This window comes from Momordica charantia (genome assembly GCF_013281855.1).
Source record: "Momordica charantia cultivar OHB3-1 chromosome 1 unlocalized genomic scaffold, Mcharantia_2.0 BLBB01000001.1, whole genome shotgun sequence".
Lineage (NCBI taxonomy): Eukaryota > Viridiplantae > Streptophyta > Magnoliopsida > Cucurbitales > Cucurbitaceae > Momordica > Momordica charantia.
The window spans coordinates 19,079,653-19,093,533 of record NW_028275157.1 but is presented as its reverse complement, the minus strand read 5'-3'; the positions used below and the strand labels follow the sequence as shown (position 1 = coordinate 19,093,533).

General features: G+C 33.3%; 1 protein-coding gene across 4 annotated transcripts; it reads left to right on the top strand.

Annotated features, from left to right (window-relative positions):
* The first annotated feature begins 5,361 nt into the window (after positions 1–5,361).
* LOC111005618 (auxin-responsive protein IAA9) lies at positions 5,362–9,199 on the top strand. 4 transcript variants are annotated; one of them, XM_022277194.2, is made up of 6 exons: positions 5,362–5,524; positions 6,508–7,216; positions 7,335–7,561; positions 7,757–7,898; positions 8,175–8,236; positions 8,868–9,199. In XM_022277194.2, exons 2-6 carry the CDS (start codon positions 6,543–6,545, stop codon positions 8,903–8,905), a joined length of 1,143 nt encoding a protein of 380 aa, XP_022132886.1. In that variant the 5' UTR covers positions 5,362–5,524; positions 6,508–6,542; the 3' UTR covers positions 8,906–9,199. The 4 variants fall into 4 exon arrangements, with proteins under 4 accessions (XP_022132886.1, XP_022132883.1, XP_022132884.1 ...); XM_022277191.2 differs by having other exon boundaries at positions 6,476–7,216; XM_022277192.2 differs by having other exon boundaries at positions 5,363–5,520; positions 6,476–7,216.
* Positions 9,200–13,881: the final 4,682 nt, after the last annotated feature.

Below are 13,881 nucleotides of genomic sequence, written 5' to 3'. Positions count from 1 at the left end.
TAAATAGTTTTAAAATGTTGTTCGATCATATATAGTAGAACTTCCAAAGTACCGTATATAAAGTGTTTAAAGATGTTTGGAGTGTTCCGTTGCGTTCACGACTTGTTCATATGGAAATAAGTAATAATTTTCTGTTTGAATTGTGTGTGATTGTAAAAGCATTCTGAAGTGAGTAGAAACATCTGTTATTTGCTAAAATGATAAGCGCCGTTTACGTTTAGTTGCAAATTAGAAAGGAAAAATAAAAGTGGAGAATTTTAAAAAGCAGAGCAGAGCAGAGCAGGAGGTAGCGAAGGGAGGTATCTTTCACACGTGTGTAAGGTGTGGACCCCCACTCCGTCGCTGTTGGTAATTTTAATATTTTATTGACCTTCAGCTTCAGAAGCCCAACTTCGTTTTCATGTCAGCAGTATAGTCAGGGTCCAACACCCCGAGCCTGAGCCTGAGCCTGAGCCTGAGCCTGAGCCTGCCCTCACCGTTTTCCAAGCAAATTCACCAGTCAGCACACTCGCAATAGTTAATAATAATAATAATAATAAGAACAGAAAAGCTATGGGCTTTATGCTGGGCCTGTCGACGAAAGGGGAGGCCCAACCAACTTTAATTACATTTAGGGAAATCGTAATGCGAAACGGAGTGGGTGGGACAAGTCAGGGCGGCGAAAACGGAGATGAAGCCGGCAGTGGGTCCCCCTGTCCCGCCACACCCCAGCACCACTGCACCAGCGGCACCGCAATCCGGTATTTGAAACACCGTTGCGTTGCGTTGCGTACATTGTGAGAGAAGGGCGTGGGAAACCGGGGGCAGCTAAGGTCATGATGCGATGCCGGTGCGACCAAGACCAAGACTGGACGCGTATCTTCTTCTTCTTCTTCTTTTCTTTTTCTTTTTCTTTTTCTTTTTCTTTTTCTTTTTTTGTAACATTCGTATTATTATTATTGATGTTTGTTAGAAAAATCAATTAAGTAGAGAGAGAAAGAGAGGGGGGAAATTGCAATTGGTAATGATGGTGGAAATGGCAGAAGACAGAGAGTGAGGGGATGCTTGAAAATGGCGCTTTCTTGTCCCCCAAACCCAACACGGTTCTTCACCCCTGTTTTCTTCTGTCCCCCCCCTTCCCCTCCATTAATGACTCCCTTCTTCTCACTCCCCCCCTTCCCTTTTTTCATTTTTCTACTCCTATAAATTTAAATGCAAATTTGACGTAGTTCAATTATTTAATTTTTTTTTTTTTGTTAAATGTCTGAATTTGAATTGTACTACAAAAAATATTATATATAATGTTAATGGTTGCCAAATTTAATTTTCAAATGGATGTCAGATAGACGTCTCAACTTTGAAAAATGTAAAATATTTGGATTGGTCATAATAATTGTATGGAGTTCGAGGATTTTGATTGTTATAATATTGGTAAAATAAAAATAAAAATGAACGTGGACATTTGAATGGGAGTTGAGAATCATTTTTAAAAAAATAATGTTATTTTCACTCTACTATGTATGAAATTGTATTTTCGAGTTAACTCATCAAATAATAATAACGAACAACAATAAGTAGACTTAATTTAAAATCAATTTAATGAAAACAACAAAATAAATATATCAACAATTTTTTTATCTGTTCATAATATATATTTATATCGTCACGCAGAAATAATATATTTTTTAGTATGACACGTTGACGATCAAATTCATAACAAGGAAATATATTTTTCTAAATGAAGAAAAATTACAAAATAATTATAAAAGTAATGTATCTAGCTTAGACTCCTTGATCCTGACCTTAGAAATACCATCAGAACCATAAAACCATTCCACCAAATAAAACTATTTTAAAATTATATTGGATAAATCATCGGTTGATTTAAACTTGCTTTTAGACAAACGATTTTTCACTGACATCACGCCTGCCAATCAAAACTAGCATAGAATTAATTCAAGAGACGATTTCAACTGCAATATTAATGGAAGTAGTTTTAGGGAACAAAAATCATAAATACTTATTAAATCAGTAATGTACTCCTAACTTCTGCAATGTCAAATGTTGAAGTTCCATCCACCGTTAATCTATATGTATATATTTGTTGTTTTATTATTATTATTATATTTTTTTATTACTTTTCTCCTACTTTATTCCTAAACAGCAGTATCACCTTAGTTGTATTTATTGCACCAAACTCTACATATTTTCTTTAATTCACTTTTTGTTTTGATTTTTTCGCAGAACTTCAACATTTTAATTATAACATTACTAGAATTTATTTCATTTAAAGTTAACGTGCTACAACTTTTGTCATCATTTACCCACCTATATTTCTACACGATGTCTAACTTGTCATTTTACTCGATAAATAATTTTTTTTTTCAAATAATCAAACAGATGGGCGTACATTCAACTATTTCAATATTTTAATACTTACAAAAATTACAATTCAAACAAAAATTAAAGAAATTAAACCTACAATGTATAAAAAAGTTGATTACCATCTTACATAATTCAAATATAATCATATTAAAAAATAATAATAATAATTCAATTATACTCATTTAGGGCGACAATTCCAATATAAAAACAATATACTCATGCTAAATATTTCGATATATCCACAATGTTAATAATATTTTACGAGTTTTACTCTCAACAACTCTAATCAATTAGGCATGAAATAAAAGCTTAATACTAAACCATGATTCAATATTTTTTATTAAATAAACAAATATATTGTTTAGTGTTTTAGTAGGTTTATCAATTTATTAAATCATTGTAACGAACATAAAAACCAAATTTGATACACTTAAACATAAAAATATTTGTTTAGTTATTACAATTTACACTCAATTACCATTAAAAGAAGGCTTTAATTAATTACACCAAACATCAAGCAGTTAACAAACTAAATATAATCAATAGGCACAGTCAATATTAAAATGGAGAGAAAGAAATGATCAAATTTTTAGCAAGTATTACAAACTTTCAACTGCCTAAAACTGCACTTTAAATTTTGATAATGGTACTCTATTCACAACTTTGAAAGTTTTAGCAAATTTTACTCTATAATAATTTTTTATTTGAAGAAATATTGAAAAAAAGTATTCTCATTTACATCAATTAATTATAAAATATACATTTGGTATCAAATTTATAGGATCAGACAAATACCATACCATGATTAACTTTTTGTGGTTGAAATTTATAAATTTTTACAAAATTATTTAACGATTTATTTTGTACATTAATCCAACTTAATTTAATATATAGTTTCCAGTAAATTAATATATATATTTTTTAGTTTCTTTAATTATTTTTTAAATTAATAAAATAATTAAATAAATGGTAAAAAAAATTATTATGTGTTTAATTTGATAAAAGTGAAAGTTATTAAAATTAGTTAAAAAAAATATTTTTCGCTAAATGAATATTAGAGGGAAAGTTGAAATGTGGTGCAGAAGGGTAAAGTGGAGATTTTGGCGCGGACAAGCGCATATTTGGAGTCGCCCCGAATTTATAATTCAGAGGAGAATTATTTATTTATTTATTTATAATTTAATTTAATTATTATTGGGAAAAAGGGATACAGTGTATGGTATATGTTTCTGTGGGTATCAAGAAGGTTCCATACAGCGAATCAAACCCCGCCAGGTTTTTCTTTGACTTTCTTCAACCTACGAAATAAATATGTCGATTATTTTCAACTTTCCTTTATTGATGTTTTAAGTAATTGATTTTTTAATTTTTAAAAAGCGACAATAGAATTGATCACATGTTTGGTAATTTCAAAGTTTCTTATCAGCATTAAGCCGATCTTGTCTTTTAAATTTGTATTTATTTATTACAAATACTATATATTTTTATGTAATCATCTAATTCTACAAAATAAATAATATCAAAGTAGACGTAGTTGAGAGTAAATTTTGCATATGTTATTCTCTAAAATTACTTATAATTCAAATTTGGAACTCATTTTAGCATAACTACAATTATGAAATGACTTCTATTTAAAAGAGTAATATTTTACCCAGTGATTTAAAAAAATGACAAGTATTTTCAAATACATCTTAAATATATTTTAAATTAGTAAACTTTTTTAAAAATTTTATTAAAAAAGGTTATATTTTTTAATCTTCAAAAACTATACCAAACACGCACTAAAATATATGTTATTAAATTAATTTTTGATTATTTAAAATTCAATTTAGGGATAAGTTAAAAACTTAACCATCTACTTCTTGACAGCGAGTCATAATCAAAATCAACATTTGTTGTAAAAAAGCAGACAAAATAGGGGGTGTCAAAGCCCCAAACCCAACTGTCATCAAATTCAAAGGCTCTCCTGGAGATTTCATGAACTAAATTGTTTGAATCTCTTTTGATTTTCCCAATAGAAATCACTTCAATTTAATGCATCAATGTCTGAATTTAACCTTAATGATTCAACAAATGTGAGATGAGATACTTCATTGTTCAGCAATCTTACCACATTTTCACTGAATTAGTTTCAATGTAAGTTCAGGGGCTTCTCATATTTGAACATGTTGTAAACCATCTAAAATAGCAATTTATTTCAAGAATTTGATTGATATTTTCTCTCGGATACTTTCAAAAAGAATGAGCAATGAGTGAGTATGGTAATTAATAACTTATCAAAATTATATTATAAAAATTCGTATAAATCAACTAATTAATCATACAAAATTCAATCAACAAAACACCACAAATCATGTCACGAAAATATTCAAACTTAACCCTAAAATGAAGCATATAAAAAAAACGTACAAGCTTAGCCATAACATACGTAAATTCGAATAATTAAAAACACCTTGTATAATCAGAATAACTAACATCAACAGAGGTAAAGCGAGCCTAGTTTCATGTTAATTGACATATATCTCAAACCACAAGATTGTGAATTCAATCTCCCGCCTCCACATGTATAAAAAAAAAAAAAACTATCTAAAAAACAATATCATACAAATCATACTTATAACCGGTCACAAATCTTACAAATAATAGAAACTGAAGTTCAACTTTAAATAAATTGGGAATATTAATTACACTATGTTTAAATTTATAATTTAAATGTTGTAACTATTCAACATTACAATCTCCAACTTCTACGCCTACCAAATTAGAAAAGTCTGAAATGGACGAAATTGCAAGCGGAGGAATTGAACTTTTACCCTCTATTTAATTTAATATTATTCGATATAATTTATCGGATTTAATCATTATTAACTTGTACGTTAATACTGACGAAATTAAAAAAAAAAAAAGATAAAATAAATAGAAAGAAAATGGACAGAGTTTTTAGACATATTTTCCAGTTTGCCCTTCGCTCTTTTTTAATTTCCGAGCTTCGAGTTTCTCGGGGAACAAACACACAATACTCTTTTGTTGCTTTCTGCTTAATGGAAGGCCCTTAAACTCTCTCTCTCTCTCTCTGCGGTTCCTGCAAATTTTTTCTTTCGCCCAGACAGCAAATTAATCAGCCTCACGATCCTCGGCTTTGATCTGCGAGACCTTGTAGGTAACTCTACAGTCTTCTTCCGTCCTTTTGATGTTCTTCTTTCAGCTGCTTGTTTATATTCCTCTTTTGTACCCTTGCAATGAGCTTCGCTATGTTCGGAATCCATGTCCTTTTGTTCGTGTCTAGCCGGAGGTGAGTTCTTGAGTTTCCTTTCTCTTTCTTTCTGTGCGTTGTGTCACTGAGAATATTGAAGGAAAAAAGAGGTGGAGCTGGAAGATGCACCTTCACTTTCACCGCACTGTTTTAACGAAGTGAAAAGTGAGCTTTAAGCGAACTACTGCTATGTTACCACTTGCTGATTTCTGGTCCTCTCTTTGAATAAGCGTGTCGACAATTTCTATTTGTCCTTATTTGAAAATAAGAAAGTCATATTGACTAATTTCTTTTAATCTTTCCGTTTCGAGAAAACAGACTTGTGTTTCACAGTTTATTTGTTGGTTTTCTATCCTTTTACCCCTCATTGGGGTCAAAAGCTTCTGGTATGTGCTTCTGTTTTTCGCTTGCTTCATTCCCTGGCTTTTGTTTCTGAATCAAGCCATGCAATCGGGTTTTTCTTGTGGTGTTAAAGTTAAAAGTCACGTTACTTTTGCAATGTATTCAGGGCCATAGCATCTGCATCAAATGCTACTTAACTGTTGGTCTTGAAGAAGAAAACTCCTCAATAATTTTCTAAAATCTGATGTTAATAGACTTGTATGAGGGATCTTTGACTTTTAATCAGAAGAAAGGAGATTGATCCCATGATCCATTAATTTTTAGTAACTGTTGACCGATTACCTGAACAGTTTGTTCAGCTCTGCTAATGTAACAATACTGCTTATCGTACCTTTTTTAAGCCATTAAAAGTGGATCCTATTTGCCTTAAAAACTATTGAGTTTCCTTTTTAGTTAAGTTTTCACCTTTTTAGCTTTTATCTTTGTATAATATTGATGTAGATTTGCTTATTTCAGGCAATAAAATCTTTTAATTATATTGTTTCAAGTTTCAACCTGAACTCATTGAGATATTCGAAGGCCAATGTCACCACCACTGCTCAATCCTGAAGAGGAGGCTCTTGGCAATGTCCCTGTAGTGGCTGCTTCACCTTCTATGGACTGTCTATCCCAAAATGGTACCAAATTTAGAGAGCGCAACTACCTTCGGCTATCACCCTGTTCTTCAGTGGACAGCTCTGCTGTGTCAAACTTGTCAGAGGAGAACAAAAGCAATCTCAATTTAAAAGCTACAGAATTGAGACTTGGTCTTCCTGGATCTCTGTCACCTGAACGAGAACAGGAATTTAGCTTGATGAGCTCTGGAAAACCTGATGAGAAACCCCTATTTCAATTGCTTCATTCAAAGGATGGGTATTGTGTTGCATCACAGAAGAATATTGTTTCTGGCAACAAAAGAGGTTTCTCTGATACCATGGAGGGGTACTCAGAGGTGAAAGGTCCCCTTTATGCTGAAAGAAATTGGATGTTTCATGCAGCTAATTCTGATTCTGACTCTCCATATCCTGTGGGCCAAGGGAAGTTTCCTGCTAATTCAGGGCTAAGTGTAATGCTATCGTCAAGGCCTTCCGGAACTCAGCTGAATGCGACTCAAGAATTGCCCTCAAAGGGATTGCAGGAATGGCCTTGTGAGACTAAAGGAACTGGCCATAGCCAGAAAGGTGCCTCTAATGACCACAACAATGCTCCAGCTTCAAAGTAAGTGAAACTGGTTGAAAATGGGTCCACAATATTTTGATAGCAGAAACTATGGTATTAACTAGGAAAGGAGTCACTTGAGTTCACCTGATGACAAAATGCTAACTCTCCTTTACAGGGCGCAGGTTGTTGGTTGGCCGCCTATTAAATCATTCCGGAAGAATTCCTTGGTCACTAATGCTAAAAACAATGATGAGGTTGATGGAAAGCCAGGTTCAGGTGCCCTCTTTGTCAAGGTGAGCATGGAGGGCGCTCCATATTTGAGGAAAGTAGATCTGAGAACTTACTCTACGTATCAGGAATTATCTTCTGCTCTTGAGAAGATGTTTAGCTGTTTTACTATAGGTAAACGCTGATTGTCTCCAAATTAATGCTGTCAGCTTCTGTTTTTCTTTCCTTTACCACGAGACTTCAATAATATTTTACGTTTTCCCGTTCTCTAACTCAGAATATTGATATTATGGGTGGTTATGATCTACATCTGCACTGTCATTTTGAATCATGAAAACACCGTGTTTTTCTATGGATCTCCTGTTGTAGGTCAATGTGGATCCCATGGAGCTCCAGGGAGAGAGATACTGAGTGAGAGCAAGTTGAGGGATCATTTGCATGGATCCGAATATGTGCTTACATATGAGGATAGGGATGGTGACTGGATGCTTGTTGGGGAAATCCCCTGGGAGTAAGTTTATTGACTTAAATGATTTGATTTACATTGTTATGTCTGTCAATGTGAACTCGAGTAATGTAACAAGAATACTATACTGAAGTAGAACATGTTTTAGAAGTTTCATCCTTTTATCTGGAAAGTAATGTCTAGGTTTTGCTATTTGTTGTACTTTCTCTCCAACACAGTATTATCATAGATTTCTCCCATTAATTTCCTTCCACTCTATTTAATGATGTTTCAAGATTCGGGAAAAGTAATCTGCATGAAATTTCATGGACTTTATTGCAGGATGTTCATTGATTCGTGCAAGAGGCTGAAAATCATGAAGGGCTCTGATGCAATTGGCTTAGGTACATTTCAGAAGTCGATTTTTCTAGAACTATAGTTTTCATCTGCCAAGACTTAGTTGCTAGGCAGGGTGAATTTTTGCCGAAACTCATTTTTGCCTGATGGGAAAGATAGTTGAGACTACAAACATGACTCCGTTCTTAGTGGTGGTTCTAAACAATTAAGTTATGCATGATAACAAATAAATATATACTCATGTCATTCTCTCATTCGGGATCTGGGGTTTCCTTCATCTCATTTGGTAACAGTTCGTATGTACTTTAAACATGTCATTATCCCTTGGAGTTACTTGAGGCGTAAGAATCTACTGCCATAAATATCCTTGGAGTTAAAAGTGTTTCATTCTTATTTCTTTCTACTTTCTATTTTACTTTAAGTCGTGAAATCAGATTCTTATATATAATATACATATAGAAGATACTTTCAATCTCCGAAACGCGAGAACCTAAACTCTCCAATCTCAACCATACAAGCCTAGGACCAATTATGTGTAACTTATTTGCATCATGTACCAGCCCTCTTGTCTTTTAATTCACTATTAGTTGTTTCACTTCTGTGGGTGCGATCTAATGCACGTCTTATAAATTGTAGTTGATAAGTAATAGTGCTCATTTGTCCCGCTTTCTTCTGTAGCCCCAAGAGCAATGGAGAAATCCAAAAACAGGGTTTAGCTATTGCTGAAATGACGACTCCTCGACCAAGTTCAAAGTGGTGGTGCAAACGAAAGGAAGGCGTGAAAGTTAAAAGAAGTTAGAAAATGACTGGAATATCTGTGCTGCGCTGGATGGCATTTGCGGTTCAGATGCGTACCTTGTCCTTTTTCATGTTTTGACTACTTGAAAATTGTCTTCTTTGATCTATTTTTTGTCTTTTGCCTTTATTATTGTAAAACATAAATCTAGTCATTAAGATAATTGGTGTTTGTGGATCTTATAATCTATCTATGAATCTTACCGTTCAGATAATTTGTATTTGTTAAACGCACTTAAAAATAGGACCGGATGTTCTCTGCTTAATTTGCCGGCTAAGATTTCCTTGCTTTGAAGCTTCAGCTGTGTGGTAAAAGCAAAGAGAACCCAATTAGCTATGGTCGCCATTGTTTAGTAGTGATAAGTTACGTTGTAATCTGAGATAGATTAGTTACGTTTTAGTTTCAAAAAGTTATTAGCTAATGTCATTATGTGAATAAAATTTTTGAGACGCACAGAAAGTTTGTTACTTTAAAGTTCAAAGTATTACGAATTTGACTTTTTCAATGTTAAGCAAATTTCACATCTCATTGATTAGGTATGCTGACCATCTCATAGAATGGATAAGCAAGCATGTAGTTTCCTTATCTGAAATAGTATCCGTGCGAGTGGAAGCAATTATATCTACCTCATTGCTATTTCATCAACCTTTTTGGTTTGATTATGTGTGAATCACATGTCATCTCAACACTTTCATTTCCTCCATCTCCCTTTTTGTTTGATTCGACTATTATATATGAGAACATATTTTCTTTACCTTTCGGCTTTGTCCATTCTGAACTGCCTGCGAATTGTTAATTTTTGCATCATAAAAAATTCAGGTCCATGGATTCGATTCCTTAATCGCAATTATTGATCATAGGTTAGTGCATTATAAATCATGACAGGTCCCTATAAAGTAAGTGAGAACAAAGGGGTTCTTTGATGGGACCTGTTAGCTCTAGATTATATGGACTATCATATCTTCTTTCTCAATTATTTAGAGCTAGAAATTAGAATTGAATGGTGCCTTTTTGTTGTTTACCATTGAAATCTCCATTTCAGAGTCTCTTTCACAGCGGCCACTGTCTCATAGGCGAGGAAGTTAATATTTCAGTTGATAAATCTTTTAATCATATGGTAATTTTGGCTCTATTGAAGCTTAGCTTTCAAGTGGGTGCTGTTCGAGTATTATTTGGGCCCATGATGCGACGCAACAGGACAGGATTTATTGAGGTAGATTTCTTTAATTATTGTATGGCCTTTGATTTCCTTACCTTTATTTGAGAGATTATATTCCCAGGTGTTGGAAGAATAACCTGACCCTGAATGGTCTCATGACCCATAATTGATTTCACTTATTCAAAACTTTTCTAATTTGGGAAATTTGATTCTTTACTTTTTCCTTTTCATTTAGTGAGTCAAAATTAACTTTAAAAATTTTTAATTTCATCTAAAATCTAAGTGAAGAAGTTAACACTTCTTTGGAAAAGAAAAAAAAAAAGATCTTGTGATTAGGTGTTTACTTTTATTGGGTTTGGACATTTTGATTTCAGGTTGTACCTTTTTTATTTGATAATGAAGAAAAAAAACACCCTTCTTTGATGAGGATATTTTGTGTGTGGCTTCTCATCATGACTTTTATGAAAATAGTCATAATTCATAAATTTGAAAAAAGTAAAAAAAAAAACAGAGAGAACTAACTTTCTTTATTTTTGAAAGGGTGAACACCATTTTCAATATCTAAATAATATATATATATATATATTTCATTATTCTCTTTTAATGCGTGTTATTTTTTGGAATTTTCTCTACTACTAATTTTGTAGGACTGAATACTGATTCCCTATTTAATAGCTACATCACTTTCACTATATTGTTCTCTTTCGAGACACTTTGCACTATATTGTTTGTTTATGAATACTTTTGTCATTTTTATAGGTACTTTTTTACACTACTCTTGGCACATTCTCACTGTTTCTTTATTACTATTTTATTTCCTTTGTCTAAAATAAAATCTAAAAAGAAATTGCTTTTCAGCCTATAAACAGAGATACAACTTACAAGTGCATTCTTGTTTTTCAACCATCATAAACAGAATAAATAAAAAATAGTGTTTATCGTCAATTAAAACACAAAGGCTACAAACAGCAAGAAATTATAGGCAATAGAAAAAAGGACCTATGGACTTTTATTGGGTTGAGACAAATGCTTAGATATACCATATAACATATTATGATTAACGGGAGTTTGATAGATTGTTCATAGAATCTGTTAGGGGATTGTAGATCCTAGAATTGGAATCCAATGGTAGGCAATCATGGATTGAAAATTCTACTTTTATCTAACACAAAATATTTACTAGCATATCAAAACATCACTTCATGTATCAACAACCCAACGCTACGAACTCGAGAATAAACTGAGAGCAATTAAAAGCGAGAGAAGTTTATTAGGGGAAGGACATAAATCTTGATTTCGGGTGGCTATGAGTAGACTAAGATGTCGTTGTTGTTCAAGCAAAGAACAGAACACCATCTCTTACAACTTGATGAACGTGTTCAATACAATATGAGACAGCAACTCTATTGGAAAGCAGAAGGAAAAATACATTAAATTGCAGAAAAGGACACCCTGCAATTCAAGCGAGAGATAATGAAAGGAACACGTTTGTGAAAAGTCCTGAATGAACTAGAAAAACAGAGCCTCTCAAGTCTCAAGCACAACCACACCACACCCATTTAATTAACTTTGGAATACATACAGTGATTTCGGTGTGGGCATTGGCAGTATTGGCAGTCCTTACACCTTCTGTTCTGTCCACATTAACGTCGAATTGTACTCTCATAATCACTGCACCTTTTTATGGCCACTTCTCATGCCGGCCCCCACCTTCCCTAAATAACTTATGATGAAGAAACCAAAGATTTGACAAAACTTAGCCATTAGATCAAACTTCAAAACTCTCACAAAATTTCTCTTGTTTTGCTCACCCACTGTGCATCCACGCGTTTTTCCCACCACCCCACCTTGTTTTTTCGCACTATCATGTCAATGGTGAATGGACATTGGACAGTGACGAGAGAGAGAGGTAGTGACATCTTTACTATTTGGGATGAACTTTGAACTTTGAATTTTGAATTTTGAACTTTGAACTTTGAAGATGAGAGAAACTTGAGAACATGATTCTTGATAAATTGAGTTGTATGTGTTTGGTGTGCATTGGGATGAAAGAAAAAATTTGAAAAAAGATTGCTTGAAATCAGATGCTTTTAAGTCGTATGTACAACCTTCCCATTGAAAGTTTAAATTATTAGAAAGTTGGAAAGACAGCTTTTTGAAAAACATGGTAAATATTTCTGTGTCTCACTTGTTTTTTGTTAAAAGTAGGTGTAAGGAATCGCTATGTTCTTCTTCTACATTTATTTCTTGTTGTCTCAGATGTTGACAGATGCTCAAATTACTTTATGGCTCATAAACCACATCCTTGCTGGTAATCATGCAATACATTCAATTTATCTTGCGACTGTCGTTATATATATAGATATTTTCTTTCAGATTTGAAACTAACAGTAGGTTAAAAAAAAAAAAAAAGAACAACACCAATAGTAAATTTTACAATTCACTTGGTAAACTCCAGCCATTTTATAATCAAGAATAAGCACTTTGTTCCTATTCCTTCTCGTACCAATCTCCACCCTCTTGTCTTTCTAGCATGTTGGTTTGTTGGAAAATTTGATTCATGGTTAGACTAGTGTAACTAGAAGTTAAGAAGTCGAGTGCATATTAGGTGTGACTTTTTTACGACTTTAGTAAATGATCTATTAGATACTTCTTCAAAAGCCTAAAAGCTTAGCTTATAAGATATAAACTTGAAAGTTGAAGTACGAAACTTAACCATAAGTTGAGTTAAATGGGTGTTTACCCCAACTCTGATCTCCATAGATCGAATTTAAAAGAAAAGGTGGTGACTGGGTAAGTCAAACCATGTGTGTAAGCCCAAGGCAATATGATGTGTCAGTATTTGCATTGTTTTTGGTTGTGGTTGTTCTGGTTTTCTGGGCATGTCAGGGTTAATAACAATCTGGTTTTAAGCCCCATCCAAATCCATGAGCATCATTGGCTTTTCTCATTATGGGGATCACTCAAGACCTATTGGTCTCACCCAGTGGTGGCAGAAGCAGAACACAAGATGGTGCTTTTATTTCCCAAAAAGTTCCATAAATGCCTCTCCTTTAAGTTGCCTTGCCGCCTAATGCTGCCAAAATCTTGTAATGCTTCTAAAAAAAACACTTCCAACTTCCAACTTCCAACATATTCAAATTCAAATTCCTCCTCCACCCAGCCTCAAAGTTAATCAAGGATTAGGATTCTTTTAAAATGGAGAGCATATGGGGAATTCAGGCCTTGGAACTTGGAAGCCAAGTAGAGGGTATGCATCAAATTTTGCATAACAAATTAAATGGTTTTCTTTCAGGAACAATGAACATGGATCAATTTTAATGTTGGGATTGGGAAGTCGAAAAGGGCTCAACATCCATCCATCCATCACATGTTGTGTAGTTTTCTCTTTATTTAAATAATCAAAATCAACTTAATTTCTGGTGCCCATATGCCTTGGAACCATATGCTTCTCTTCAGTGGACTTTAAAAAAAGAAACCCATTCAATTGATTTTTTTTTTCTTTTCAAGAAAAGCATCGGCAATGATATTTGGTGGGAAATCAAATCCATTTAATTATATTTAATGTATAATAAATGAAATGAAATTGTGTGTTGAGGAGTGAGGAGATTAATAATTAGGGTTTGGATGGTGCATTTCCTTTGCATCCCACTGCTTTGAGTGGACTTAGACTTGGCTCCCTTATTTATCAATATAATTGCTGCTTCCTAATCCTTTGTGGATGCAAATCAGATCAT